The following is a 26,851-nucleotide window of genomic DNA, read 5'->3' on the forward strand; positions in this document are numbered from 1 at the left end:
GCGGCGCGGGCGGGCCGGCTGCGGGACGAGCGGGCCGGCCGGGGATGCTGCTCGGAGCGCCGCGGTCCTCGTGCCAGTGAGCGCCGCGCGCCGCCGCAGCCATGACGGTGGAGTTCGAGGAGTGCATCAAGGACTCGCCGCGCTTCAGGTGCGCCCCCGGAGGCGGCGCGGCCCTTTGTGGTCGGCGGGGGTCGCCACCCCCTCGGGGCGCCCGGGGCCGCCGTGGGTGGGCGCAGAGAGGGGGGTGTCGTTACGGCCTTTGTGGCGGGAGCGGGAGCCGGTGATGGGAGCTGGAGGACCCCGCCTCGGACAAAGCCCGCAGCCCGGGGCCCAAAGGCCTTGAACAAAAGATGCCCCTTGTGCTGGTCACCTCGCGCGGAGGTTGTTCGCGTGGGGGTGGGGTGTCCGCCGGCATAGACTCGTCTCCGTGGGAGCGTCCGCCCCAGCATTGTGTCTGCACCTTCGTGCCGGCTACCTGCACGGGGCTGAGAATCCCCTGGCCCTGCAGTCCGGCTCTGGCTGGGGCTGTCTGGGTGCGTGGATCGCCTGTCCTGGGGAGAAGTGCACGGGGGTCAGGCAAGTGGAGCCACGTTTTCAGCCTGGGGCCAGCTGCTTGGCAGGGGTGACCTAGGGGCCTGGAGGGGTGGGCGTTTGGGGTAGGGGTTCTGCACTGTGCCCAGCACCGGGTTGGTCTCTTTGGTCCTTCCCAGGAGTGCAGGCATGTTCACCCCTGGGCACCTGGAGCCCCTTCTGTGTGGCAGGTGCATGTGTGGGAGCTCCGCTCCTCTGGCCCCCCTGGAGGTGCAGACCCTGGGCGTGAGTGTGGGTGGGCTGCCCCCCAACCCGGGCTGATATGCTTGCTGCATGCACGTGTGCCTGTCCCTCCCTAACGCTCTCGTGGGTACCTACTGGTGCTATGCGTTTATCCTGCACACATGAGCTTTGGCACACAACACACGTTAGTCTGTTCCCGTGTATCCCGGCACTAGGCCTACGTGTGCTTGCACCTGTGTGTGTCTTGCCCGTGGGCACACATGTCTGTGTACCCTGTGTCACTGCGTCCAGGTACGTTTGCTTGCACATGAGCACATGTGTGTTTGCTCATACGTGTGTGTGCCTGCTGAGTCTTGGGTGTGCCGGCAGACCTGCGTGTGCGTGCACTGGTGAGCCTCAGCATTGGTGCCCTTAGCCCTGCGTCCCTTGCCTTGCACAACCATCACACAGAGGAGAAAATGCTTGGGGACGCTAGGGATGAGGGGCCAGAGGTTGGCCCAGGGAGGGGCCCCAGCGCAGAGCGTTTGGGGGTGATTCTCTGCATCGTCCCATCTGCTGTTGCTGACTGATTGGGGGGGTGTGTGAGCAACTCCGGCACCCACAATCCTGGGCTTGCACCACTGCCCACTGTCCTCCAGGACCCAGGCTAGGGGGGGAAGGTGTAGCCAGGGCCTCAGCTGTGGCCTTGGTCCTGACTGACGCACCCTGGTCTCACCTTGACTCGTTGCTCAGATGCCCTGTGCTCCTTCTTCCCGAGTGGTCGGATTGGGGGCATCGGCACCCCACTCACCTCCAGGCCTTCTCTCCTATACTAGCCTGGTCTGTCTGTGGCCCATGGGGGCGCAGTGCCTGCCTGTGTTTTGCCTCGCTCCCTCTGGCGGGAGGGGCTACCCCAGGAAAGTGCCCATCTGGGCCCAGGATGGGGGCTGAGGAGATTCATCTGAATGACTCTTGGGCCACAGAAGCCACACTGTGTGGGTTTCAGGGTTGGGCCGAGATTCAACAGGGGTTTGAGGTTCTCCTGGGGTCCCACTGTCTCCTCACCCTCACCCTGTCACTGCAGGGTAACCTGGGACTTCCTGGGGGCAGGCCTGGAGAGAGCCACAGTGGGGCTGGGGGGCAGGCTGTGCTCAGTGATGTGGGGCCAGGTGGCCCCAGCTCTGGGAAGAGGGACCATGCCCGCATGCCTGTGGCCTGGGGAGAGCCCCACAGCCCTGGGGTGCATGGGGGAGAGTCCAGACCCTTCCAGACAGGCCGGGAGGTGCCCCCTCCCCTGGGTGGGGCTTCAGGCGCTGAGTCATGGCTTTGGTGGGGAAGCCTGCCTCACCCTCCTCCTTGTCATCCAAGCTGCTGAAGAAATCCCAGAGGGAGGGCGGAAGAGGAGGCCTTGGGTCCTTGGAGGCTGGGGCTCCCCTGATGGGGTGCGGGTTCTTGGCTCTCTGCAGAACACCCTCCTTGCCCCCGTGAACACATTCATCAGCATCCGGTGTGGCCCCACCCTCGTCGGGGGGGCCCCCTCCTTGCCGGAGTGCAGCAGCTCTCTGCAGCTGCTGGGTTGCGGGGGCGCTGGGGTTGCCCGGGGTCCAGCAGCGTCTGCTCCCAGGGGGTGGTCTGTCCCTTCTCTGGAGCTCAGAGTTCCCTTAGCCCTGTTGGGAGGAACATGTGTCCTGTCGGGGAGAGTGGTGGGAATGTCCAGTCCCTGGCTGGAGCGCCTGCTTCCCTCCCAACAGCTCCAAATTGTGGGCCCGCGGAACGGTACGCCTCCTGTGAGGGACAGTCCCTGACCAGAACCCTGACCCAGTTCCCAGGCCTGGGAACCCCTGGAACGCAGCGCCCCCCACTGCGGGCCATGGGGGCAGTGAGGGCCCCTATACCTGGATGGCCTTGCCTCTGCCCCGCCCCCACCCGAGACCTGTCCCTGGAGGCCTGCCTCTCACTCCTGGGCCCCCACTGTCACCCCTGGCCCTCGTGCCCTGTTGTCCTTCATCCCCAGGAGGCCAGATGGGCCCAGTTCACCAGCTGATCGGGTTGGGGGGGCGGTGGGGTGGGTGGTGCTGGGATCCTGGCCCTCTTTCCCTATTTCCTGTTCCCAGAACAGGGGAGGGGGTCACGTGCCTGAGCCGTCTGCCTTGCCTTCCGGGGATTCTCGCGACTGTGGCTTCTCTGGTGATGTCATTCGTTAACTCTTCCCTCCCTGCAGCAGCCCCATTGTCAGGCTGCTGTGGTGGGAGGGGGCTCCCCTGAAGCTTGTCCCACCGCTCCCTTTGGGCAAACTGTGCTGTTTGGTGTTCTGAGGTTGGAGGAGCCAGGAGGCACCCGTTCTGCTGCTGCCCGAACTGGCGAGAGCTGCTGGCCACTGCGTATGGGCCCTGAGACTGGTCCGCCCCAGGGTCCGAGGGCCCATGGTGGGGCTGAGGTGCCCTTGGAGAAGGGCAGTGGCCGGGCTAGGAGAGTGGCCAGCCAGTGGCATCCCCTCCCTCTATCCCCGGGGGCGTGTCTGACTTCTCCCTGGGGCCACAGCAGCCAGACCCCAGATGGGGACATTACAGCTGGCCAGGCCCCTTCCTGCCTGGGGTGGTGGTGGGCACTGGGTGGCTTTGGAGTCAGCTGGGCCAGGGTCCAGCCTCACCCTCTTCCCAGGGGCGCGTCTGCCTTTCCCAGCTTCCATTTCCTGCACGTCTGGGGAGCATGGGACAGCGGCCGGCTGACATTAGCAGGTAGCCGGAAGCTAAGCAGTCCCTTCCTACCGCACGCACATTGTCCCAAGGAGGCGAGGGGCACAGGGCACAGAAAGCCCCGCCTGACCTGAGCCTTGGCCCCTGCGTTGGCGGCTGGGCCTGCAGCCACCCTCGTTCCCGTTGCAGGGCTACCATTGACGAGGTGGAGACGGACGTGGTGGAGATGGAGGGCAAACTGGACAAGGTGAAGGTCCCGGGGTGCTTCTCTGCCCCCGCGCCGGGTCCTGACTCGTTCCTGCACAGACACGCGTGTGTGCGAGAGTGTGTGTGTGTGTGTATGTGTGTGCACGGGGCATGCCCCTCTGTGTGCGGTGTACAGGGCCTGGGGCTGTCCCTGTTTCTCCCACTGTGGCCTACCACTGTACCTATCCCAGGACACCCATGCTGCTTGCCTATGTGAGTCTCCCATGAAGTGCGGGTAGGCCTTGGTGTGCCCCTCCCACCATCTGTGGGGCGAGGGGTGCTGAGGATGCTTCCCAGGGACAGGGTTGGGGGAGGAGAAGAGGGAGAAAGGAGGGGCAGCATCCCTGAGCTCCCTCACTGGCTGATCCTGCCAGCCCCCAGCTCCCGCCCTGGGTTCCCCTGCTCTGGCCTTCTGCTCTGGAGCCCCTCACTGTCCTCCCAGCTACAGTGGGTCAAAGAGAGGGCTGACTCCTCAGGCACAGCTGTGTCCCAGGCACTGACGGGCCCTGAGCAGAATTCTGGCCGCCCCTGGGCGGTTCCCACCTCTGTGGCCTGGCTTCTTAGAGGAGGTGAGGGTTGCCCCGGGAGGCAGCGCGAACCTGGCCCCTTCCATCCCCCATAGCTGGTCAAACTGTGCAGTGGCATGATCGAGGCCGGCAAGGCCTACGTCACCACCAACAGGCTCTTCCTGAGTGGCGTTCGAGACCTGTCCCAGCAGTGCCAGGGCGACGCCGTCATCTCGGTGAGGGGGCAGCTGAGCTCTGACCTCTGGATGGGTGGGCACAAGCTGGCAGCTGCTTGACTGGGAGCCCTGGGCATCTGCGCTGGGCCACGGGGGCGCGTAGCTCCGAGGGGGTAGCATAGCTCCCTCTGGGGGCGAGGGTGCCAGCCACCCTTGGGAACACCGCCGTTTCATCTGAGCTGGGGTATCCCCTCCCCCATCACCCCCAGGAATGCCTGCAGAGGTTTGGAGACAGCCTCCAGGAGATGGTCAACTACCACATGGTAAGCCCTGGCCGCAGGGAGGGGGGCCTGCCAAGGGCAGGTCCTTCTGGCTTCCAACGCAGGCAGCCCCCCCACCAGCTCCCCGCAGGCCCCGCCCAGCCTGGAACTGCTCTTGGCTGGCTCACGGGGAGCTGAGCTGGCCACTGCTGGGAAGCCGCGTTCCTGTTCCTCTGGTCTCCGGGGGTGGGGGGGTGTCCCTGAGGGGCTCTGCTGTGTCCCAGGTTAGGGCCAGACAAAGGGGAGGTACTTGGATTCTGGGGGTGGGAGCAGGGAGCGACAGAGCCCGGGTCTGAGGCCAGTGGGGTCTTCGGGTGGGGGATACTCAGAGGCTCATCCAGGACCCCCCAGTTGTTCCAGCCAGGCCGTAGATGTGCCTCCCTGGCTGACCCCAGGGCCCCTAGATGACTGCCAACCTCACTGTGACCCAGGCTGGGGCTGGGTGACCTCGAGCCCCTCAGGGCCCCTAGCAGGGACACACAGAGTAGGGCCCGAGGCCCATGTGGGTGGTCAGACCCTGGCTTGGGAATCAGAGCCCCAGACTAAACAAGGAGCCCCACCCCCGCAGGGGAAGTTTAGAAATAAAGCAGGTCAGGATAGCTCATTCTCCCCAGTCCGTCTGTCTGTCTGTTCGTAGTTAGGGCCCAGCCCTCCTCCCGTGATGGGGGCATCTAATTCTGGGCCAAATCTGCGCTTAGGGATGCCCTTCCAGCTCCTGACAACCACCCTCCCCTGTTCCCTAGGTCAAGTCCCTTGAGAGCTCTGGGCTCTGACCTGATCCTTTCTCCTGTAGGCCTGGCTATGCTTGAGGTGGCCTCTAGGGCCGGGAGGCGGTGGGTGTCACCCAGCGGCCTGTGCGTGCTTGCGTGTCTAAGTCGGCATGAGGTGGTGCCGTAGGAGGGGGACCCGTCTGGGAGAGCTTTGGTCTCTAGCCTGGCTGCTAGCCAGTAGGGGAGATGGGCAGGTGGTCACAGCTGTGGCCTCCGGGCACCAACCCAGGCCTGGGGCCACACCCACTCCCCTGGACCCTGGGAGGCTGGCTCCATGGGGGCAACCAGCTGGGGCCCAGGCAGGGCTGGGCGGGGCTTTCCCTGGTCTTCACTTGGAGGGACAGGGGCTTGGCCCCTGGAGCTGTGGAAGAGTAGACCCTGATACCGCCTCCCTCCCTCCCTCGGCCCCCAGATCCTGTTCGACCAGGCCCAGAGGTCTGTGCGGCAGCAGCTCCACAATTTTGTCAAAGAGTGAGTGGCCCTCAGACCCCCGAGGGAGGCCTGGCTTCTATGGGCCCTGGGAGGGGTTGGTGGTGACGCCTGTGATGGAGTGGCGAGCAGACACAGCTATGCTTGATTTGGGGGGTTCTTGGGGCCTGCCTAGGAGAGGCCTTGGCCCAGGGCCTCAAGACTCTAGGTGGAGGACTTAGCAGGAACAGAGGCTTGGAGGTGGGACCAGGCTGCGGGCAAGGAAACTGCCTGGAGCACACAGGGTAGCCCTGGGGGCCTCGGGCAAAGGGTGAGGGTCAGGGTGGGCTATAGACGGAATTAGGGTGGCGGTGGAAGGGGTGTGGGCTGGGTGGACGTCTGAGCTCGTGTGCAGTTGGGGTGTTTGTGGTACCCTGAATGATGCTGAGTTGAATCTGAGTGTGAGTGTGAGGTCCAGGGTGGGGCAGGGGGTCTCCCTAGACCGGACTGATCCTGGGAGTGAGGTGGTGAAGGGCAGGGGGAAGGGGGACTGGGAGAAGAGGAGGAGGGGGAAGAGGGGGAAAGGAAGGGGGAGAAGCAGGAAATGGAGGAGGAAAAAAAGTAGGGGGGCAGGGAGAAAGAAGAGGGGGAGGAAGAGGAAGGGAAAGAGGTGGAAGAGGGAGGAGGAGGAAGAGGGATAGGGAGGGGGGAATGAGGAAGAAGAGAAGGGGAAGGGAAGAGGGAGGAGGGGGAAGGGAAGAGGGAGGAGGAGGAAGGAGGGGGAGGGGGGGGGGAGGGGGGAGGGGAGGAGGGGGAGGAAAAGAAAGGGGGGGGAGCCGGGGGGGGGGGGCGGGGCTGCTGGGACATAGCCATAGGGAAGGGAGGGCAGCTCATTAAGGTGGAGATACAACACGGCCCCTCCCAAGACCCCGACCTGATACCTGCTGGTCCCCAGGGACGTGCGGAAGTTCAAGGAGACCAAGAAGCAGTTTGACAAAGTTCGAGAGGACATGGAACTGTCCCTTGTGAGGAATGCCCAGGCCCCACGGCACCGTCCCCATGAGGTAGAGGAGGCCACAGGTGCCTTGACCCTCACCCGGAAGTGCTTCCGTCACCTGGCCCTGGATTACGTGCTCCAGGTCAGCCTTTGGCAAGGAGTAGTCAGGCCTGGAGGGGGTGGGAAGCTGCTCCTGTGTTTCTGCAGACAGAGCTGGCGTTCAGAGCGGCCCCTCTGGCTCCAGAAAACCTCGGGTGCCAGCTCTCAGGAAGGAACATGGTCATGAGGGGTGCCCAGGCAGAGGCACAGCAGTGGGGGTGGGTGTAGACCACAGGCGTAGGCGGAGGCCTTGAAGATCTTGCTGACGGGGGCTTGGGCAACCTAGGAACAGGTGTAAGAACTTCTGTCTTCGCTCATGGAAGGAACCGAAGTCCTGACTAGGGGAAGGACGCTATGGCCTTGGGAGGGTGAGGCTGGCCCAAGGGTGGGGAGCTGGAGATGAGCTGCAGGTCTCAGGGGACCACATGCAGCCTGGGAGGACTCTGTGGTAAGGGACAGGTCACGAGCTACCTCAGCTCCAACACCCTTTACCTGTCCACCGTCCCCTTGCAGATCAACGTCCTCCAGGCCAAGAAGAAGTTTGAAATCTTGGATTCTGTAAGTGATTGGTGAGGGGGCAGGGTGGGGGGGCTTGGCCATAAGGACAGGCCTGTGAGGTGTATGGGATGTGAGTACACCAGGCGGGCCCTCTGGTCGTGGCTACTGAGGGCTGCCCCCCCGCCCCGGCCATCCCCCACCCCCAGATGCTGTCCTTCATGCACGCCCAGTACAGCTTCTTCCAGCAAGGCTATAGCCTGCTGCACCAGCTGGACCCCTACATGAAGAAGCTGGCGGCCGAGGTGAGCCTGCAGGCTGGGGTGGGGCCCAAGCCCGGGGTCTTGGAGGCAGAGTGCTCACCCCACTCCCGGGGTCCCCTCCCCCACAGCTAGACCAGCTGGTGATCGACTCAGCCGTGGAAAAGCGGGACATGGAGCGGAAGCACGCTGCCATCCAGCAGCGGGTGAGGCCCTGCAGCCCCTGACCTCCCTGCACAAACGCGGGGTGGGGGGGTGGGCAAGAGACCACTACCCCCTTATTCCCTCTCTAGGCCGCCCATTCTGTGGGGGCTGACACTGCTTCTCTTTGAAATGTGCACCCAGAGGGAGAGGTCTCCATCCTTAGGAGCCTCAACATAGCCTAGCGGGAGGGACAGCCCTGGGACAGTCCCTTAGAGGTCCACCCTGGGGGACAGAGGGAGACTAGGAGGGGCCTGGAGGCCTCAATTGCTGACTCCTACCCAGACAGCCCCAGGGTAGAGGTGGGCTGCAGCTGGGTGTGGCTATTTCCAGATCCCTGGGAGCCTGGCGGCGGGTGGGCGGCGGGCAGTCACTCACGGGCTCTCTCTCCCTCTTCACACCCCCTCCTGCTCCTGGCCCTCTCAGACGCTGCTACAGGTGAGTGGGCTCCTGCCCAGGGTGGGGAGTGAGGGAAGAGGAGGCCCAGGCAGGGCGGGCCTCTGCCCTCCCCCACCCCTGGGAGCTTCAGCACCAAGGACACCTCCCGGCCTCGGTGTCCCCGGCACCTGCGAGCTCTGTGCTGTCCGCGGTGGCTGGCACCAGCAGGACTTGGGCTGAGCTGGACAGCATCCCCCTCGGGGAACGGGAAGGGCAGCAGCTGTCCCTTTCTGCCCCTGTTCAGCCAGGGGAGCAGGTGGCTGAGGCTCCTCTCCTACCGCCGGACACACAGGACAACACTCAGTGTCTCCTCACGCCCTGTGAATGGAGCTCTGTGGGGCTGGCTGGAACAGGCCAGCTGGCAGCATGAATGGGGGACGAAGGGTGGGGGCAGGCAGCTTCCTTCCTGATCCCAGAGCCTGCTGTCCCTACAGGGCTGGGGGTGTGGGTTGGGGGATGGAGCTCTGGGGGCCCCCAGCTGTAATGTGAGGTGTCTGCCCGCCCCCCCGTGGGGTTTCAGGGCAATGGTCTCTGCTGGGTTCAGGAAGAGGCTGTGGAGAGCAGCACCTCACCTCAGCGCTGGCTCAGGGGAGCCTGGCAGGGCGACAGTGTCCTCACAAGCAGGGGTGGATACTCACCGGAGGCTGGGCCCCGACCGCCCCCAGGACTTCTCCTATGATGAACCCAAAGTGGAGTTTGATGTGGATGCGCCCAGTGGTGTGGTGATGGAGGGCTACCTCTTCAAGAGGGCCAGCAATGCCTTCAAGACATGGAACCGGTGAGGGAGGGGCCTTCTCAGGGGGTCTGTGGGGCCGACCCGGGGCTGGCCCTGCCTGACCCACTCCTGGCCCATCCACCCACCCAGGCGCTGGTTCTCCATCCAGAACAGCCAGCTGGTCTACCAGAAGAAGGTCAAGGTGCGCTGCAGGGCTGCTGGGGCTGGGTCAGTGGTGGCTGGCCCCTCCCCGCCGGGACCCCGGGGTGGGCTCAGGACACAGAACCTCAACAGTCAGGACACAGAGACCGCTTGGGTCTCAGCCGGTGTCTGTAGAGCGGAGCGGTAAGTGCGTGGCTGGGGCGGGGCACAAGGGCCATGGTGCGGCTGCCTGCAGGACGCGCTGACCGTGGTGGTGGATGACCTGCGTCTGTGCTCCGTGAAGCCATGTGAGGACATCGAGCGGCGGTTCTGCTTCGAGGTCGTGTCACCCACCAAGTAAGGAGGCGGAGGCACGCCCGGGGCAGGAGGGGAGGGAGCCCGTGCCGCCGGGTCTGACGGTCCCCACCCCCAGGAGCTGTATGCTGCAGGCCGACTCGGAGAAGCTGCGGCAGGCCTGGGTCCAGGCCGTGCAAGCCAGCATTGCGTCCGCCTACCGGGAGAGCCCCGACAGCTGCTACAGTGAGGTGGGGGCCCCTGAGCGCCCTCCCCGTGTATGAGCGCGGCTGCGTGTGGCAGGGAGCCGGCCCCCACATGTGGGATGGGAGTGGGGCTCCGTGTATGGACGGGTGTGTGCGTTGTGTGAGTGTAAGTGTGCACACGCCCACGGCACATAGGCTGAGGCTTCCGCTGTCCTCCCCCGAGCTGGCACCTCTGGCTGGGGATGGGGAGGGAGGCCGGAGCTTCTGAGGGCTGAGCAGCCCCTCACACACCCCCAGAGGCTGGACCGCACGGCGTCTCCCTCCACGAGCAGCATCGACTCCGCTACGGACTCTCGGGAGCGCAGCGTCAAGGGTGAGAGCCTGTTGCAGCGTGTGCAGAACGTCGCTGGCAATGGCCAGTGTGGGGACTGTGGACAGCCTGACCCCCGCTGGGCCAGCATCAACCTGGGTGTGCTGCTCTGCATCGAGTGCTCCGGCATCCACAGGTGGGCCTGCTGGGGGGGTGGGGCATAGGTGCTGGGGTAGAGCCACACCCTGCCTCACCCCTGCCTCCTCCCTGTCCAGGAGCCTGGGTGTCCACTGCTCCAAGGTGCGGTCCCTGACTCTGGACTCGTGGGAGCCGGAGCTGCTGAAGGTGTGTATGAGGCCATCCAGGCTGCCACGCTCCCAGAGCCAGGTCTGCAAGCTGGTGGGGGGTGGGGGCTGGCCTGTGAGCCGGGCTGATGCCTGCACACCGTGTCTCCTGCTAGCTGATGTGTGAGCTTGGAAACAGCACTGTGAACCAGATCTATGAGGCTCAGTGCGAGGGGCCGGGCAGCAGGAAACCCACAGCCAGCAGCTCCAGGTGAGGTGGGGGGCAGTCGAGACAGGGCCAAAGGAGCCCCCCCGCACATGAGTGCGGCCTCATGTGCACCCCTGGTCCAGGCAGGACAAGGAGGCCTGGATCAAGGACAAGTACGTAGAAAAGAAGTTCCTGCGGAAGGTGCCCTCAGCACCAGCCCGGGAGGCCCCTCGGCCCTGGCGGGCGCAGAAGTGCCACCGCCACCACAGCTCACCCCGAGCCCCCGCTGCACGCCGCAAGGTCCGCCTGGAGCCTGTGCTGCCCTCCGTGGCTGCCCTGTCCTCAGGTACCCGCAGGCTGAAGCCTCAGCTCGCACAGCCGTGCAGGGGTGGGAGGCAGGCTCCAGCGGGGCCATGAGCCACCAAACCTCAGGCCCCAGGAGCATCAAGGTGGAGTAGGGCGGGGGGGGGAGGCAGAGGCTCCCAGCAGGACTTGGGCACCCTCCTTTGCCTTGTGCCTCAGTTTACTCATCTCCCTGCCTCAGGTGCTGTGGAGCGCAAGTTTCGGAGGGATTCTCTCTTCTGCCCAGATGAGCTGGACTCCCTCTTCTCCTACTTTGATGCAGGGGCTGCTGCCGCTGGTCCACGTAGTAAGTGCTGTGAGGGCCCTTGTCCCCTGCGGCCCAGTCCCCTTGGCTCTGTTGGGGCAGCAGAGCAGGGACTGGGTGTGGCTCCCCATAAGGTGGGTGAATGTGGACAGCCACAGCCACTCGCTTGGAGACTGGGGGACAGGTGTCCCTTGCGGGAAGGACTGGGTGGGTGCTGGGGAGAACTTGGGGGTCAAGCAGGGCTAAGGCTGAGATAGTATCTGGAGGGTCTGGGGTTACTCAGCCAGAGCTGGAGGCTGAGGCCGTGATCTGCAACAGTGTATATGCGAGTTGCGTGTGTGGTTTGCACACTGGAGTGAGGGCGTGTGTGTGTGCGTGTGGGTGTAAAGGGGGTCTGTGGCTGAATGTGCATATTTGCGGTGGATGTGTCCGTGTGCACTGAGGGCCCCATGTGCGCACGTGTGTGTGTGTGTGTGTGTGTGCGTGTGCACGTGCATGCCGGGAGCCGACAGCTATGGTGGAGACCGAATGTGGGACACAATTGTGCATCTCTCCCAGCTCCTCTTGGAGCTGGGGTCCAAATGCTACAAGCATGGCTCCCGACCGAGGGGTTCCTGCTAATGATTTATGGGTACCCAGTGGTCCAGGGTACCCCTAGAGCCTTTCCGGGCAATGTGGGCAGAAGGCATGGACCCAGGCCAAGAACTGACAGGGCTGGGGGCGGTGACTGGGATGGCCTCCGGCAGCAGAGGGCGATGCCTCACCATTCCTGCTTCTGGGGCCGCCCTGGGGAAACCATCAGAGATTTCACTGGATGTCGTCGGGGAGGGGTGGGCCGGAGGTGTCCCCGGGGCCTCCCGGTGAAGGCCTTGTGGCTGCTCAGTGGGCTGGCCGCATGCACTTGCCACAGACTCAGCGGAAGCCCCCACTGCTCAGGAGTGTTTCACCTCATCAGTCCTGCTGGGGCTGGCCTCCCACAGCGGGGGCTTCCCCTGGGGCTGTGCTCTGGTGTGAGAGCCTCTGGCTCCTTTGAGCTGTTTTCTCCCCCTACCCCCATCCTAGGCAGGGCTCCCCTCTGCTCCTGGGGCCTGATCGTGTCCCTGGGGCCATCCCTGGAGGATGGATGTGAGCTCTAGCCCTCCCACAGGGCTCTGGGTGGAGTCAGGGACTCTAAGGCCCCCCATCTGTCCCTGGACCCTGCAGGTCTGAGCAGCGACAGTGGCCTAGGAGGCAGCTCTGATGGCAGCTCGGACGTGTTGGCCTTCGGCGCGGGCTCCGTGGTGGACAGCGTCACGGAGGAGGGTGGGTGCGCACCTCCCTGCCACCGCTGCTGCCCAGCCCCACCCTCCCACAACCCCGATCCAGGCTCTGTCATGTGGCAGCTCATGACCTAACCCCTCCCCGTAGAGGGTGCAGAGTCCGAGGAGTCCAGCGGTGATGCGGATGGAGAGGCTGAGGCCTGGGGCCTGGCAGACGTGCGTGAGCTGCACCCTGGGCTTCTGGCACACCGTGCCGCGCGCACTGGAGACCTCCCGGCACTGGCCACGGCGCTGGCGCACGGGGCGGAGGTCAACTGGGCCGACGCGGAGGACGAGGGCAAGACGCCATTGGTGCAGGCGGTGTTAGGGGTGAGCGGGCGTGGGGATGGCGGGGGGCTGCATGGGACACAGGTGCATCTTCAGAGCTCTCTTTCGTATGGCGCCAACACGGGGACCCCTGGTACCCTCCTGGAAGCCAGCAAGGGGCCATTTCCCAGGTGAGTCTGAACTGTCCTCGGTCCCCAGGGCTCCTTGATTGTCTGTGAATTCCTTCTGCAAAACGGAGCAGATGTGAACCAAAGAGACAGCCGGGGCCGGGCGCCCCTGCACCACGCTACACTCCTGGGACGCACGGGGTGAGTCTCCGTTGCCCCTCCTGCCCGCGGTGGGGGCCGGGCCAGGGGGTCGCCTTGGCCTGCCCTGGGCCAGCCCCAACTTGTCCCCTCCCGCCTCCAGTCAGGTCTGCCTGTTCTTGAAGCGGGGAGCTGACCAGCATGCCTTGGACCACGAGCAGCAGGACCCGCTGAGCATCGCGATCCAGGAGGCCAACGCTGACATCGTCACGCTGTGAGCGCGGGCGGGGCCTGGGGCGGGGCCGGAGGGGAACCCCGTAGGGGGGGCGGGGGCGCGGCTCATCCTGTGCCTCCCCCAGGCTCCGTCTGGCGCGCATGGCTGAGGAGATGCGAGAGGCCGAGGCGCCCCCGGGCCAGCCCGGCCCCCTGGCGGGGAGCAGCCCCACGGAGCTCCAGTACCGCAGGTGCATCCAGGAGTTCATCAGCCTCCACCTGGAGGAGAGCTAGGGGGGCGGCCGGCTCTGGACCGCCCCGTCCCCGCCCGCTCCGCCTGCGGTGGCCACCGGCTCATTTCCTGAGAGCCCCAGTGCCTGGGCAGCCCTGGAGCCCGGGCTGCCTGCTCTGCCCTCCTCGGAGCTGTCCCGGCCCCTCGGGCTGGGAGAGACTCCCAACACTGAGTCTTAAGAAGCCCACATTTCCCCTTGGGAGGTGCTGTGTCACCTGGTGCCCATCACCACACCTGGGGACCCTGCGTCTTCAGGTGACCCCTTTCTTGGGCACCTGGGTTGCTTATGTCACAAACCACTCTGAAGGCCCGGTGTCACCTTCTGCCCCTCAGACGCCCCTCCCTCCCGGGGGCCTGTGTCAGTTTGTGCCCCTCCATCCATCCTAGGACCTGTGTCACTTCATGTTCCTCTCTGCCTTCAGGGCCTGTGTCACCTCGTGCCCCCACCTTTACTGCCGTAGAACACTGACCTGCTAGTTGGGTCCCTCCTACACCCCCAGAGCCCCTCCGCTAGGCCCTACGGTTGGTGGCTGGCCACCAGCGCCTTGTGAGGGCTGAAGGGGCAGCCCATCCAGGGAATCAACCCGTGTACCTCACTTAGTGACCGGCGTCCAGGCTGGGCTTCTCGGGTGCTGGGGGGAGGGCTGTGGCCTGGGGCCTCAGCCCTGGCTGGACGCAGGCGTCCCAAGGCCATGTGGCTGGCCACGCAGGCCCCAGTGCTGGGTGGCCAGAGACCTGTCCCTTGGCCCCGAGCCGGTGCATAAAGGACTTTGGCACTTTCCACCCCCGCATCCGACATTCTTTATCACAGACTGAGCGGGTTTTCTACAACGACCTCTTTCTTGCTTTTCTTGCGTCTTTTCTCCGTGGACTCTTGAGGATGACTTTGACGCACCTGGCCCTGCCGGCTGCAGGGGGAGGCTCCTGCCGCTCTGCCCCGTCCCTCTCCGGCCTCAGCCCTCTAGCTGGGCCCTGGGGTGGCCCCAGGGGTCCCTCAGCTCACTCCCCAGGGCCCACCAACTTGTTCGCTCTGCAGTCCCCCTTCCCGGAGCCCTGGGGCAGTGGCTGGGGCCTCTCCCCAACTTGCGGCCTTGGTGTGGCCAAGGCCAGCTGTCTGGTCACTATGCAAAAGCTGTCCAGGGAGGCTCCGTGGGCGGCAAGGTGGGTGCTGACCCAGCCCCCCAACTCTCTTGCCTGTCGGCTGTGAGCCCTAAAGAGCAGAATTAGCTCCTTCTTTCTCCCTGCTTGTGCTCTACCCCCACCTTCCCCCAGGACCTGCCTCAGGGCCTCGGGCTGGCAGGACCCGCCCCCGCTCCAGATCACAGTTGATAATAAACTGCTGTCATTGGCTCGCCTGCCTTACTCCGCTCTCTCAGCTGGGGAGGGGTCTCTGGGCCCTTTGCCTCCCCTGAGGGGTGGCCCTGAGTGCCCCAAAAGGATGCGGTAAGCCAGAACCCAGGCCCCGCCTGCTGGGGGCCCTGCGGGCAGCCCTGGGGCTTCTTAGATGGAAACTGACTCCCTACACCCCCAGCCCCATTCCCTGCCTTTCTCTGGCCTGGACTGCGCCCCCTGGAGAGAGCAGCAGCGAGGGACGCTAACCAAGGAGTGTGGTCCGGGGCTGGTCCTCTCTCCCGGCCAAGCCCTGACCCCACAAGCTGGCCACGGGCACCGTGTCCTCCTCTCCCCCAGCCCCCACAGTGTGTCTGTGTCTCCCAGAGGTGGAGCAGCAGCTTGGGGCTTTCAGGTCCCTCAGGAAGGGTCGCCGGGAAGGAGCGCACAAGGCGGCGGCCAGGTGGAATGGCTAATTTACTGCAAAGCAGCCCTTCCCCCACCTGCCCCGAGCTGAGGACGGCTCCTGCCCCATGCCTGTGCACAGCCGCACACAGGCGTAGAAAGATGTGTTGACACACTTAGAAACGCGTATACATTCACATGACAGCAACCACACGCGGCCACACTCCCCTGTGGAGGCCCCTCCCCTGCACGCACACTCCCAGCTGCTCACGGACTAGACATGGGAATCCAGAGAGGTAGGGACCTCCCCTCCCCGCCGCCCTGGGCGTCCCTGAGGCCGCTGCTGGGCAGGTGGCTGGCTGATGAGAGTACCCGGTGGGCTGGGCACCCTCCTGCCCGCCTGCCTGGAGGCCCCAGTGCAGCTTCCCCGGCCCTGGGTTTGGCTCGGCCGGCTGGCAGTGGCTCTGGGGGGCAGGTCTGGTTCCCCACGGGCGGCCTGGAGACCTTGCTGCGGCCACATCCCTCAGGATCAGAATAAGCTCCCGCTGGTTCGGGCGTGGGGCAGGGGGGCTTGTGTGGCCTAAGTCTTCAGCAAAGAGCCCGGCCAGAGCTCCTGGAAGTATTGCGGGGCACGAGGCCAGCAGGGCCCCCCAGAGGGTTGATGTCATTCCTGCGGTCAGTGGGTAACTGGTCAGCTCCTGGGATCGTGGGGGGTGCCCCTGTGGCTGCCCCCAGCTAGGACCCCCGAGCTGTGTGGAGTCAGCGGCAGCCCCGGAGCAGCATGAGAGCCATGGCGTCGAGCAGCAGCTCCGGCAGCTCCAGCAGCTCCAGCAGCTCCAGCAGCTCCAGCACAGAGAGGACCGAGGAGCCGAGCCACAGGCTCCAGAGGCTGCCCACGGCCGACAGCAGCTGGGGCACCTGCGGGCATCAGGGGGCGGTGAGCAGGTGCCCGCGGCTGGGCCCTGGGGGATCTGGCCCACCACCGCTCCAGCCCCTCCAAGGCCGTGGGCCCCTGGCTGGCTCACTGAGTAAGCTGGTGTCTCATCCACCGTACGGTAGTTGAGCTCCTCGTAGAAGATGTTCACCTTGGCCACGCTGCTCCTGCGGCAAGGCAGAGGTGTGAGGGGCTGGGCCCGGGTGCCCGCCTGGCAGGGGTACTGAGGACAAGGTTGGCAGAGGGAGGGGCCGGGACGTGTCCTCTGGAGGGGGAGCGCGCCCACCTGAGGCTAGGGGTCTGGCCCAGGCTCCTGTGGCCTTGCTTGCCCAGCACAGCCGGGATCCAGTCCTGTACCCAGAAGGCTCACTGGGGCCACTGTTCCTCACAGCCCTCAGGGCGCTGTGGGGCAGGTGTTCAGAGCGGGGACCACAGGGGCACCAGCTGGTCTAGGGTGAGCCCTCTGGGACCTGGGAGACCTAGGGTGAGCCCTCTGGGACCTGGGAGACCTAGGGTGAGCCCTCTGGGACCTGGGAGACCCACCTGCTTGTCCGCCCCTTACCCACCCCTTTAGGGCACTCACAGCTGACTTGGAGGAGGGCCACCTGGAGGTCCCGGCAAAGAGCTTGTAGGAAGACTCCCTGGGAGAGACAGACCCCCCCGTTACACTCCTGCTGGGGTGCTGTGGCAGTAGCCCCTGACCCTGAGCCCCCACACCAGCCACCCACCTGCAGGGCCTGGGGCAGCGTGAGCTACAGGGAAGCCGGTGGGTCCCCAGGTCCCTGGAGAGCCGGTAGAAGCAGTGACCTGTGGCGGTGCGGGGGGCGGAGAGTTGAACCCACTAGGATCGACCCCCCGGGGTGGTGGAGAGGTTTGCAGGTGGGCAAGGCCTGACCGCACTCCCCACCAGTGGCCGGGTGGGGGGTTCTCACCCCAGGCCGGTGCCTCGCGGAGCTGCAGTACTGGGCTGGGCCCCGACGGCAGGGGTAGAAGAAGCCGCAGGAGCAGGTCTCCACCCTCAGCTGCTAAAAGCAGGACTCCAGGCAGGCCGGGGGGCAGCAGGGGACGCGAGCTGAAGGTCCTGGGGGTGGTCGTCCCTCCCCCAGGGCCCACAAAGGGCCTGCTTCACCTCCCTCCCTGCACCTGCCCTCCCTGCCCCCTCCTTCACTCCCCGCCCCCTTGGCCACCCCTTCCCCTGGGCGCCTCCCTTGCTGCCCCCCAACTCCCCATCTCTGCCCTCTACCTCCCCTGGGCCTTCCCTTAAGCCTCCCCTGGCCTCCCTCTCCCAGGGCCAACCCAGTCTCCAGGTCTCCGTCCCCTGACCGCCTTCTCTCCCGGCCTCCCTGTCCCTCCTGAGAAGCTCCTGTTCTCCCCCCACCATGGCCCCAGACTCGCCTGCAGGGTGTATGAGGCGTTGTAGAGCAGGGGCACGTCCACACCCTCTGCCCCCTCGCTGCAGTGGCTGTAGGGGTTCCCCAGCCGGCGTACCTCGTCCTAGGGTAGGGGGCACGCTTCAGTGCAGCTGTCCTTGCCCTTGGTCCCCCAGGGTTGGAGAGGGAGGTGGGGAGTGGGAGGGTTGGGGCCCCTCCTCTGTCCCGGCTCCCGTGGGCCCACCCACCTCTCGGATGCCGATGGTGGTTTTGGTCCCTGGCCGGATGCTGAAGCCCTGGTGCTCCAGGAAGGGCATGTGGTCATGCCCATGAATCATAACCCTAGCACCAGCCTCCGTGGACAGCAGAGGGAGGTGGTGCCGCTGCTCAGCCCTGAGGACCAGGCTGATCCCTGGGAGAAGAAGGGAGTGAGGCCAGGCTGGCCTGGATGTCCCCTGCCCCACTCAGCTGTGGGCTGGCACTCACCGTGGGTGACGCCTGGGTGCTGTGCAGCTGAGACGCCATCGAAGGTGTAGCAGCTGCCATACGTGGGGTGGTGGAACCTCCGGAAGTGCCTGGAACCGGGAACCCCACTTATACCAACACACCCTTCGGCTCAGGACCCCATTGCGTGGAGCCCGAGGGACTATGGCCTGTCCTACCTCTGTGGGCAGCTGTTTGCCGCCAGCCGGACCCCAGGGGTGGTACCCATGCCTGCACTCAGCTGCCCCGTCCCCCACTCACCGGGCCTGGCAGTCCTGGCCATCGAATCGGCAGGAGAGGACAAAGTGGCCTCTGTCGCTGCAGTGGCCGTCCTCGTGGGCGGTGGGCATCAGGGCCAAGACATTCACATAATGGAAGCAGTACCACTCATGGGTGGCTGTCACAGCCGACGTGTAGGCACGGTACAAGCAGTCCCCACCTGTGCTGTTGCACTGCGGGCGGTGGGGGGCCGGTCAGCACGGCCCTCTCACCTGCCTACCCCCCACTCAGAGATCTGCAGAGTGACAGTGTGCTGGGACCGTGCAGGGCTAGGGACACTCACCAGTCAGAAACCCACTTTATTCTGGCCACCGGGTTGGCTCAGCCTCTGCAGGCGGACCCCGCGGTCCAGGTAGAAGGCGGGCTGTGGGAACTGGTCAGCTGCAGAGAGGACGTCCCTGTTCTTGCTGAAGTTGAACTTGTAGAGAGACTGGATGTTCTCCTGGGCGAACTCATCGAGTACCTGCAGGTGGTGGCGGGCTGAGCGTGGCCTGGGCAGTGGGGGGAGGGTGCGAGTTGAGTCAGAGCCCCCACATCAATCCCAAGGTATTGCTGGGGAGAGTAGAATAGGGTCTGCCCCCATGGTGCTGATCCCAGAGACCAGCCTGGATACCCTAGAAGCACCCCCACCCGGTGCAGACTCTGCCAGCCCCCTGGCTGGGCCCCAGCTTCTATCTGCTCCTCTACTTCCTCACCTGAAATGTCGCCCTGCTCCCCACCCCCAAGCCCAGCTCCAGGCTGTCCTGCTGGAAGGCTCCCTCCCACCTCCCCTCACCCTTCCCGGACTGCCCAGGCCCTGTGTCTGGGTGGCTCTGATCACTCCAAGGTCCAGCTGGCTCTTCTTTGTCCCTGAACACACCGCCCTCCCCACCCCCACCCCGCTGCTGCTGTCTGGAGCAAGGTCTCAGGGTTCCCGACTGAGCAACTGGGCACAAGGGTGGAGTGAGGTGGGGCCCTCAGTGGCCTGGGCCTGTGACCCGGTTGGCCTTCCGCTGTGACCACAGCCGGGGAGATGCCGCAGGCCGCAGAGGTGGGAGTGGGCCCCCCTCACCTGTGTGGGTTCATGTCGCACAAAGTGACCGCTGGGAAGAGCTTGGGCTCCGAGTGCACCGACACTGTGGCAACCACCGGGTAGCGCCAGTATTCGGCAAAGAGGAGCCCGAACTGCCAGTAGAGCACGCCCAGGGCGCCTGCCACCAGCAGCCCCCACGAGGCCGTCCTGACGCGGCTCTGGCTGGAGCAGACCAGGCGGATGGTGCCATGGATGGTGGCGTTGGTGCAAAAGAAGGTGAGCAGCTCCCGGAAGGAGGTGTGCAGCTCCACCAGCCCCTCCCTCCGCCTGTCCTCCTGCAGGGCTGGCGGCGGCCGCTGGGCCTCGTGGACTGTCGGGGAACCACCGGCGGTGGCTGTGCGGGCCATGGCTCCTCCCTGGGTCCGAGAAGAGGCCTTAGTGTGGCCCCAGTCTGTTGCCCGGTCCAACTCCAACTCGGGCCTCCTCACCTTGGGCTGGTAGGACTTCCATCTTCTGTCCCTTGGTCACCAATGGCACCACCCAGCCCCCTGGTGCTCCGAAGAGGCCCTATCGGGGGGGCCTGGGACTGTCCCTGCAGCCCCCACCCCAACCCCCACCCCGGGGCAGGGCACCGGGCAGCCTCCGCAGACCTGTCTTACTGCAGCCAGAGTGGGGTCTGCTGGTGGGGACAGGGACAGCAGAGGACATGGGTCCAAGCCCTCACTGGTCCTGTTTGCATGCAGTCTTGAGGCTGGGGGGGGTCTACTGTCCACTCACATGCGGCAGGGGCCTCTAGAGAGGGGCAGGCCAGGTGACCTGCTGGGGTGGGGACTGTATTGTGTCCTTGGGCCTTGAGCCAATGTTGAAGGTCTGGGGCCCCTACAAAGACAAGACTCTGTGCCTCAGTGGCCTCTACCCACCCTTAGTGGCCAGCATGGCCATGCTTGATTGGGACTAATGGAACCAAGCTGCTCTGGCCACGTCTGGGCCAAAGGCTGGGCCTGAGGACCGTTCAGTGCTCTGGACCCCAGCAAGGGAGCATCTGCTGAGCTTGTGCCCAAGGAAACCCAATTTGTGGAACGTGGGCTTCAGGAAGAGTGGGCAGGGGCCAGTGGGCTAGCCAGTGGTGGGGACCTGAGGGCCCTGGAGAAGTAGGGCCACAGACCCAGGACCCCCAGACCCCCCCAGACATCCAGCACACAGGGACATGGGACCCTGACGAGGCCAGGCCTACTCTTCCCAAAAACCTGTGGAGTCACCGGGCAGGCCTCTGGGGGACTTCCCACACTTTCCGCCTCTTGGTCTGAATCACTAGGCCTCCCTGCACCCAGGGCAGAGCCTCCTGAGCTCTGGCCCCCACCTGAGTCACCTGGGCAGGGGATTGAGCAGGGAAGCCCCTGCTGCGTCTCGGCCAGCAGGTGCCCCGCCTGCTGGGCCTGAGTGGGCTGCTCCCCCGCGCTCTGGGAAACTGCATGTCGGAGCAGGCCAGCCCGTGGCGTGGGGCCACAGGCACACGGGGAGGGTGGGTGGCCTTCCTTCCCCGCCTCAGGTCTGTGGGCCTCCCCCACGTCCAGCCAGGAGTGGGCGCCAGCATGGGGTCCTCACGCTGGCTCTCACGTTGCACAGAGCTCTGCCCATGTGTGTTTGTCCCCGAGGATCACACTGGGTCTTCAGGGTGGGCCAGGATCCTCAGCTGCGTGTTGTAGGTTAGGCAGAAGGGGCTCCAGAAGGTTCTTTCTGACTCCAGCAGCCATGTTTACCCTCCTCTAGACGTGTAGCCCAAAGCAGCCCCCTCCTGGCTCAGCTGGGGCTGGCAGGGTAGGAAGAGGGGACACCCTGGAGATGGGGACCTCGAGGACCCCTGAGAGCCTCCAGGGCTTCCTGAGACGGGGCAGGGTCCAGACACCTGGGATGGCCCCAGATGCACTGAGGGATCGGAAGTGCCCCAAGTCTGATGTGGCAGCAGCAGGGGTGCACACATACGTGCACACGTGTGTACATAGACACATACACCCGTCACATGTACCAAGCCCTCGGTTGGTGGGGACCGCATGACCCTCTTCTCTTGCCCTCGGTGCCTGCATGTGCTCAGGGTGACATGTGAGACACAGCCCCCTCCACTTCAGGTTCCAGAGACCCCGAGGGATGACCTTCCTTCCTTGCCCCCAACCATGGGAAAGGAAGCCCACGTCAGGCACCCTGCTGGTACCTGGAAGCCGGAGTCTCCTTCTGCAGGTGCCTCCATTCTCCGTGGCGGGTGGCCCCAGTGACGGCAGCTCTAGGAGGTGACAAGACAGAGTGGGATGTGGCCCGACACTGGCCTGGCAGCCTCCTTTTTATAACAGGCTGGCTAGGCGTGGGATGAGGCTGGGAGGGGCCCATCTGCCAGGGCCAGACACACCCACTCTGGACCTGGAAGGGGAAGCCATGAGGGCAGGGATGGGGGTCCTTCCCCCGGTGAGCTTTTCTTGCGCAGAGCCCTGGATGTGAGGCCTGGGGATGAGGGGCTCCTGGTTTCTAGAGGGAGAGGAGAGGTCTGTGTTGGCTGAGACCCACTTGCACGGCTCCCCTGCCTCTCGCGGAGCAGACCCTCCCCTCCCCCAGCTCCCAAAGCTCAGATCTCTCAGGGGTCAGACACCTGCTCTTCTGCTCGCAGCAACCAACCCCTCCCCCTCTGCCGCCCCTCGCTTCTCTGTTTCCTGACAGGCCAGCAAGGGATGCCTGCCCTCCACTGCCTCCCCGGCTCACGTTGCCAGCACCGACCACAGGTGTCTGTGACCGAGGGATGCCAGGCAGGGGCCTGCGCTCCCAGAACCCCCGTGTCTAGGGCCGGTCGCCCAGCCACTGGGGCAGGCTCGAACTGTGGGAACAACCCAGTCCCTGGGTGTGGAGGTGACACCTGGTGCCCTGCAGCATACGGTTCCCCTGCCCAGCAGACGCGAAAGCCGCCACTGACCACACCACACACTAAGACAACATACCACCCACAAAGATGACACACCACACGTTTTGGCTGCAGAGACACTAAGACCGCACACCACACGCTAAGAACGCACAGCACACTCGGGCCAGATCACACTGTCATGGGGGTTGAAGTCCTGGGCCTCAGTGTGACTGGGTAAGGCTGGATGCTGTGCTGAGGGCAGGATGCCCAGTGCCCCCCAGTCCAGGGTGCCCCGCCACCTCTGGCCCCAGTGGGGGGTCCAGCATGTCCCCCAGGATGACCCAGAAACCTCACATCCCAATAACCAGACCCTCAGCCTGGTCCCAGGTTTGAGGGTGTGGCTCAGGCCCTTCTGCCTGCCCCCGCTCCCCCACAGAGGCAAGCTCTAGGTTCTTGACACCCCACTCCAAATCAGTGTGGAGGGCCTGGACTGGGATGAGGGAGGGGGCCTCGCTTCCGACAGGCCCTGCTGGTGAGGCCTTGGCTCTGAGGAGGGGTGAGGCCATCAGCCCTGTGGCTTTGGAAGGAGGTCGATGGCCCCTGCTGACGTCTGGGAGAAGGATGTCATGCCTGCCTGGGGAAGAGCGGGGTGGGGGGGTGAATCACGGCTCTGACACTTACCATGTGAACTTGCCCACATTAATCAACCTCTCGGAGCCCGTATCCTCAAGTGCAACATGGGCCTTAGTTTCCTCTTCCTGCTCAAGGCTCAGGGGTAGGACCAGCCAACACCACTGGTGGGGATACCCCTCCCCAAGCCCCCATCAGGCTCTACAGACTCAGCACAGGCCCGGGGTGTCACAGGCCCTCTTCTACAGAGCAGTTTTCCTTTGTGGACTAGGCGATGTTACTGAGGGGATGGGGGGCACACTGTCCTCGGGGAGGCCTCTAGGCAGAGAGGAGGGTCCGAGGGGCTCTGGGTAATCAGAGCAGGAGTGACCTGTGGCTCAGGAGGCTGAAGAAGGGTGCTTCCAGGAAGGAGGGTCTGGAGACCCCGGTCTTGGGGGGCTCAAGTCTAGCCAGAGTCTCTGCCAGCCAAGGGCATCTTACAGGGAACAGGAGCCCCTACTTTCCTGTGGGAGAGGGAGCCCTGGCCAGGGACAGAGGAAAGCCTGTGATGATGACCTGTACCAGAGGGGTTCAAGGCAGAAGGCACAAACCCTCCTTCCCTTGTCCTGGGGAAACAGCTTGAGAACGGCCCACGCATAAGGTGCCCGGGGCAAGGATCTGTGACCAGTGTGGGAGGAGGAGGTCACCCCAGAGCCCACCTCTGGGAGGGCAGAGATCACTCTGGCTGTCTCACCAGGCCAAGAGACTGTATCCTCCCCTCCTGGTGCTTCCTTCCTCCTGCCTCCCCAGGCCTCCCCGGCCCCAGAAGGAGCAGGAGTGCAGGCTGGGACAGGACTGGGTGACCCCAGCTCCTGCCACAGGGGAGGCCCATGTGGTCACCCTCCAGAACTGTACTGAAGGAATGTGAGGACACCTCAGAGAAGGGACAGGCAGGTGGTCCCAGATCCTTCACCCCTCTCCCCAGAAGGACGGTAGGACGGCTGTCCCCCACATCCTGAGTATCACCCCCTTTGGACTTTGAGGGATAGGCTTCGCTGAGGCTGGGCCTAGGGGTGCCCAGCATCCCCTTCCAGGCCGGGGCTGCCCCAGAGACTGTCGGTGCCTGCTGTCTCCTGAGGCTCCCCAGGCTCAGCTTACTCACCTGCGGGTACCCCCCTCCCTCGGGGGCAGCTTAGAGATGGTCCTGGGGCTTCTGGTGTGACCGAGGTGAAGTCTGAGCCCATGGGTTCTGCATGTGTGGCGGATTCCTGGTGGATGTGGGCTGGTGGGGGTCTGTGGGCTGGCCCACCCGCTTCCGGGAGGGGGAGAGGCCTCTTGGTGCAAATGGGGAACCTCCCCACCCCTTCAAACACTGACCACAGGGTTAAGCAGTGGCTCCAGCGAGCCCAGAGGGGCTCCCTGAGGTGCCTCCAGCCAGGTGGGAGGGGTGGGGCTCAGGGTCTGGCCAGGTGTCTCCTCCTGGAAGGGGCGGGGTGTGTGAACACTTCCTGCCTGGTCACCTCCAGGCTGGCTCTTCGGGACCCCCTCTTGAGCCCTGGCCTGGGGAGGGAGTAGCAGCCCACAGGTAGGGGATGTTTTCTTCACTCTAACCCTCTTGGTTTCCTGGTAGCTCTTCCCACACAGAGCCATGGGCCCCCCCACCCAAGATGCTCAGGAGTGAGCACAGCCATCCTCTTCCTGTAGCGGGGCCATTGGCGCAAGAGGCAGGGGCTGGAAGACTGGCAGAAAGGGCTGCTCCTTGTGCCCCAAAAGGTGACTTCGGAGTTTGAGACGGTCTCAGTTGTCATTTGCTGCCAGCCGAGCTGCCCACGCCCGTCTCAACTGCGGGGGCCATCAGCTCTATGGCCAGAGGGCTGGGCAGCTTGGGCCTTGGGAACCTGGAAGACAGCATATGTGGTTGGAGTGAGGTCTTGGCAGGACCTGCTGGCCACATCTGTCTTCGGGACCTTCTCCCTTAGGTGTGACTCAGGGTGCTTGGTGATCAGGACGGTGGGGGCTGATGCTGAGGGGTTCCGAGCTGAGTTTTCCCAACAAAGTGCTCCCACATAAGTCAGCACCCCCATTTTACACAGACAAACTGAGGCAAGAGAGGGCCTCTACCTGCCTGGGGCCCCAACCGCACTCTCACAGCCTGTGCTCTGCAGGTGTGTGTGGGTGTGTGCCAGACACACCTGTGCTCGAACCCCAGCTGCCCCGGAGAGGCCTCCCTTACATAACTTCCGATGTGCTAAAGACAGCCAGTCCGCCCCTTGTGGGGATGGCGGACCCTGGAGGAGGCAGAGGAGTGAAGTCAGCAAGCTGAGTGTGTCAGCAGGAGGCTGAGCTCTGGAACCTGCCAGCCTCCCCGAAGGCAGGCAGGCCGGGGACGGGCGATACGGTTGGAGGCAGAAGCCGGATTCCCACGGGCTGAGTTGTCTGGCCGCGGACGGATGGAGGGACCAGGAGCACTCCTTCGGGGCTCCACCCAAGGCCTGGGGCCAGATCTGCCACAGCTGCTCAGACCCTGCCTGAGATTTCCTGGGTGGGCCAGACTCGAGGGTCAGCATGGTGCCTGTCCTCCGCCAGTTGCCACAGCTGGACCTGTTGGTGCCCAGTGTCCACTGTCATGGGCATGTGGTCAGTTACCACGTTGACTCGTGGCCCAAGCCATGAGGCAGTCAGGGGCACGGTGCAGGGCTGGAGCCCCAGCTCTGTCCCACAGAGCCATACAGTCCAACACAGCAATGACCTCTCCAGATCTGTCCGGGCTGATGACCACCACCTGCCTCCTAGTTGATATGCAGCATTTCCCCTGACACAACCTATGGGGGGACACCTGAGGCCCCCACTTGGGCCTGTCTTGGGTTTTCTCTCTAGGGAGGGCGGTAAGGCAGCTTACGCCGGCTTGCTCAGCCACCCCGCCCACCCCACATTCAGACCTCCTGTGTGTCATCCTCATGTCCCCCAGAACTTCCCTCATGGCAGACTTGAGGAGGTGGAGAGGCCCAGCTCCAGGCCTCTGCAGTCGGGGTCCTTTCCACTGACACTGGCCCTTGGAACAGCGTCCCCACCTGCCCCTTTCAGGCATACTCCCATGTCGGGGTGGCCAGCTTCTCCCCACCTCCCCCCCGGCCAGGGAGGGGACCGTGGGAGCAGAAGGCAAGCCTCAGTGCAGTGTCCACTGTTGCATAATGACCCTATTCATGGGCTGGGTGGAAAATTCAGTTGGGGAAACAGTGGAAGTATTTTTATGAGGCCGGCTCTCGCCATGGGCAGGGGTTGGACAGGCTTGCCCACGGCAGACCCCACCTGACACAAGTTCTCGCGGGGCTCCCCATCCCCGCGCCCCACTGGTGGCCAGGCAAGGAAGGCCAATCAGGACCTGACCCTCAGGTGCCAGAGCGGGTTCAGTCACTGATGGGGCCGGGGGACCCTAGTGCCTCCGGCGCTCTCCTGTTTACACGACGGCACGAGGACCGCGCCCCCCCCCCCAGGCCGGACTGGCCCCGTCCTTTGGAAGGTAGCCGACGGGAGAGGCGGGGTCCCAGTGAACTCAAAGCGGAGAGCACGCCGGCACCTCGGGGGTCACCCTTTGCCTGGGCTTGTCTGTCTTCCCCAGAACCGCGCACCCCGCTCTGGGGCGGCCCCGTCGGCCGGGCTTCTCGGGGAAGAAGAAACTGTGCAGGGTGAGGGGGTCCAGGATCCCTGCGGCCGCTGACAACCCCTGGGGCCGCCCGCCGGACAGCATTATGGCGGAAGGACGCTTCACACAGCCCCGACCGCCTGACTAGACCACCAAAGAGGCCGCGCGTCCGAGCCCCACCGCGCCCGCCGCGGCACTGCCTGCCCGTGCGCACGCGCCGACCCTCCGCCCTCGGGCTCTGCCCCACGAGGCCGCTCGCCAGTGCGCACGCGCGGACGTTCTCGGCCGCGCGGGGCGGGAGGTGGCAGCGAGACGCAGGCGACGTCCGCCCGGCCGGCTAGAGCGGCCGCCCCAGAGCGCGGCGCACCGGAATCGGAAGCGGGGATGAGCCTCCCCCGCCCCGCGAACGGCCATCTTGCAGGCTGAGGCGGCGGCGG

At 64.9% G+C, this 26,851-nt stretch overlaps 2 protein-coding genes across 2 annotated transcripts; one reads left to right on the forward strand and one right to left on the reverse strand.

Annotated features, from left to right (window-relative positions):
* Window positions 1–31: 31 nt before the first annotated feature.
* On the forward strand, window positions 32–14,816 carry LOC111154791 (ArfGAP with coiled-coil, ankyrin repeat and PH domains 3). The gene is made up of 24 exons (XM_022514704.1): window positions 32–148; window positions 3,639–3,696; window positions 4,318–4,437; window positions 4,647–4,700; window positions 5,880–5,938; window positions 6,831–7,014; window positions 7,485–7,529; window positions 7,676–7,771; window positions 7,858–7,932; window positions 8,354–8,365; window positions 9,031–9,143; window positions 9,231–9,282; window positions 9,478–9,578; window positions 9,655–9,766; window positions 10,019–10,227; window positions 10,307–10,376; window positions 10,492–10,586; window positions 10,667–10,869; window positions 11,068–11,172; window positions 12,334–12,432; window positions 12,538–12,758; window positions 12,915–13,024; window positions 13,125–13,235; window positions 13,321–14,816. The coding sequence occupies exons 1-24, from the start codon at window positions 102–104 to the stop codon at window positions 13,466–13,468; spliced, it is 2,499 nt and encodes an 832-aa protein (XP_022370412.1). The 5' UTR covers window positions 32–101; the 3' UTR covers window positions 13,469–14,816.
* Window positions 14,817–15,788: 972 nt separating this feature from the next.
* On the reverse strand, window positions 15,789–21,523 carry LOC111154901 (sodium channel epithelial 1 delta subunit). Its single transcript, XM_022514851.1, is given in 13 exon segments — window positions 15,789–16,118; window positions 16,226–16,301; window positions 16,421–16,485; window positions 16,718–16,775; window positions 16,863–16,941; window positions 17,042–17,206; window positions 17,526–17,628; window positions 17,753–17,916; window positions 17,991–18,079; window positions 18,249–18,439; window positions 18,550–18,757; window positions 19,318–19,694; window positions 21,488–21,523. Coding segments are annotated over 13 exon segments (1,941 nt in total).
* Window positions 21,524–26,851: the final 5,328 nt, after the last annotated feature.

This window comes from Enhydra lutris, unplaced genomic scaffold, assembly GCF_002288905.1.
Source record: "Enhydra lutris kenyoni isolate GAN:26980312 unplaced genomic scaffold, ASM228890v2 scaffoldscaffold38, whole genome shotgun sequence".
In the NCBI taxonomy this organism is placed as follows: domain Eukaryota; kingdom Metazoa; phylum Chordata; class Mammalia; order Carnivora; family Mustelidae; genus Enhydra; species Enhydra lutris.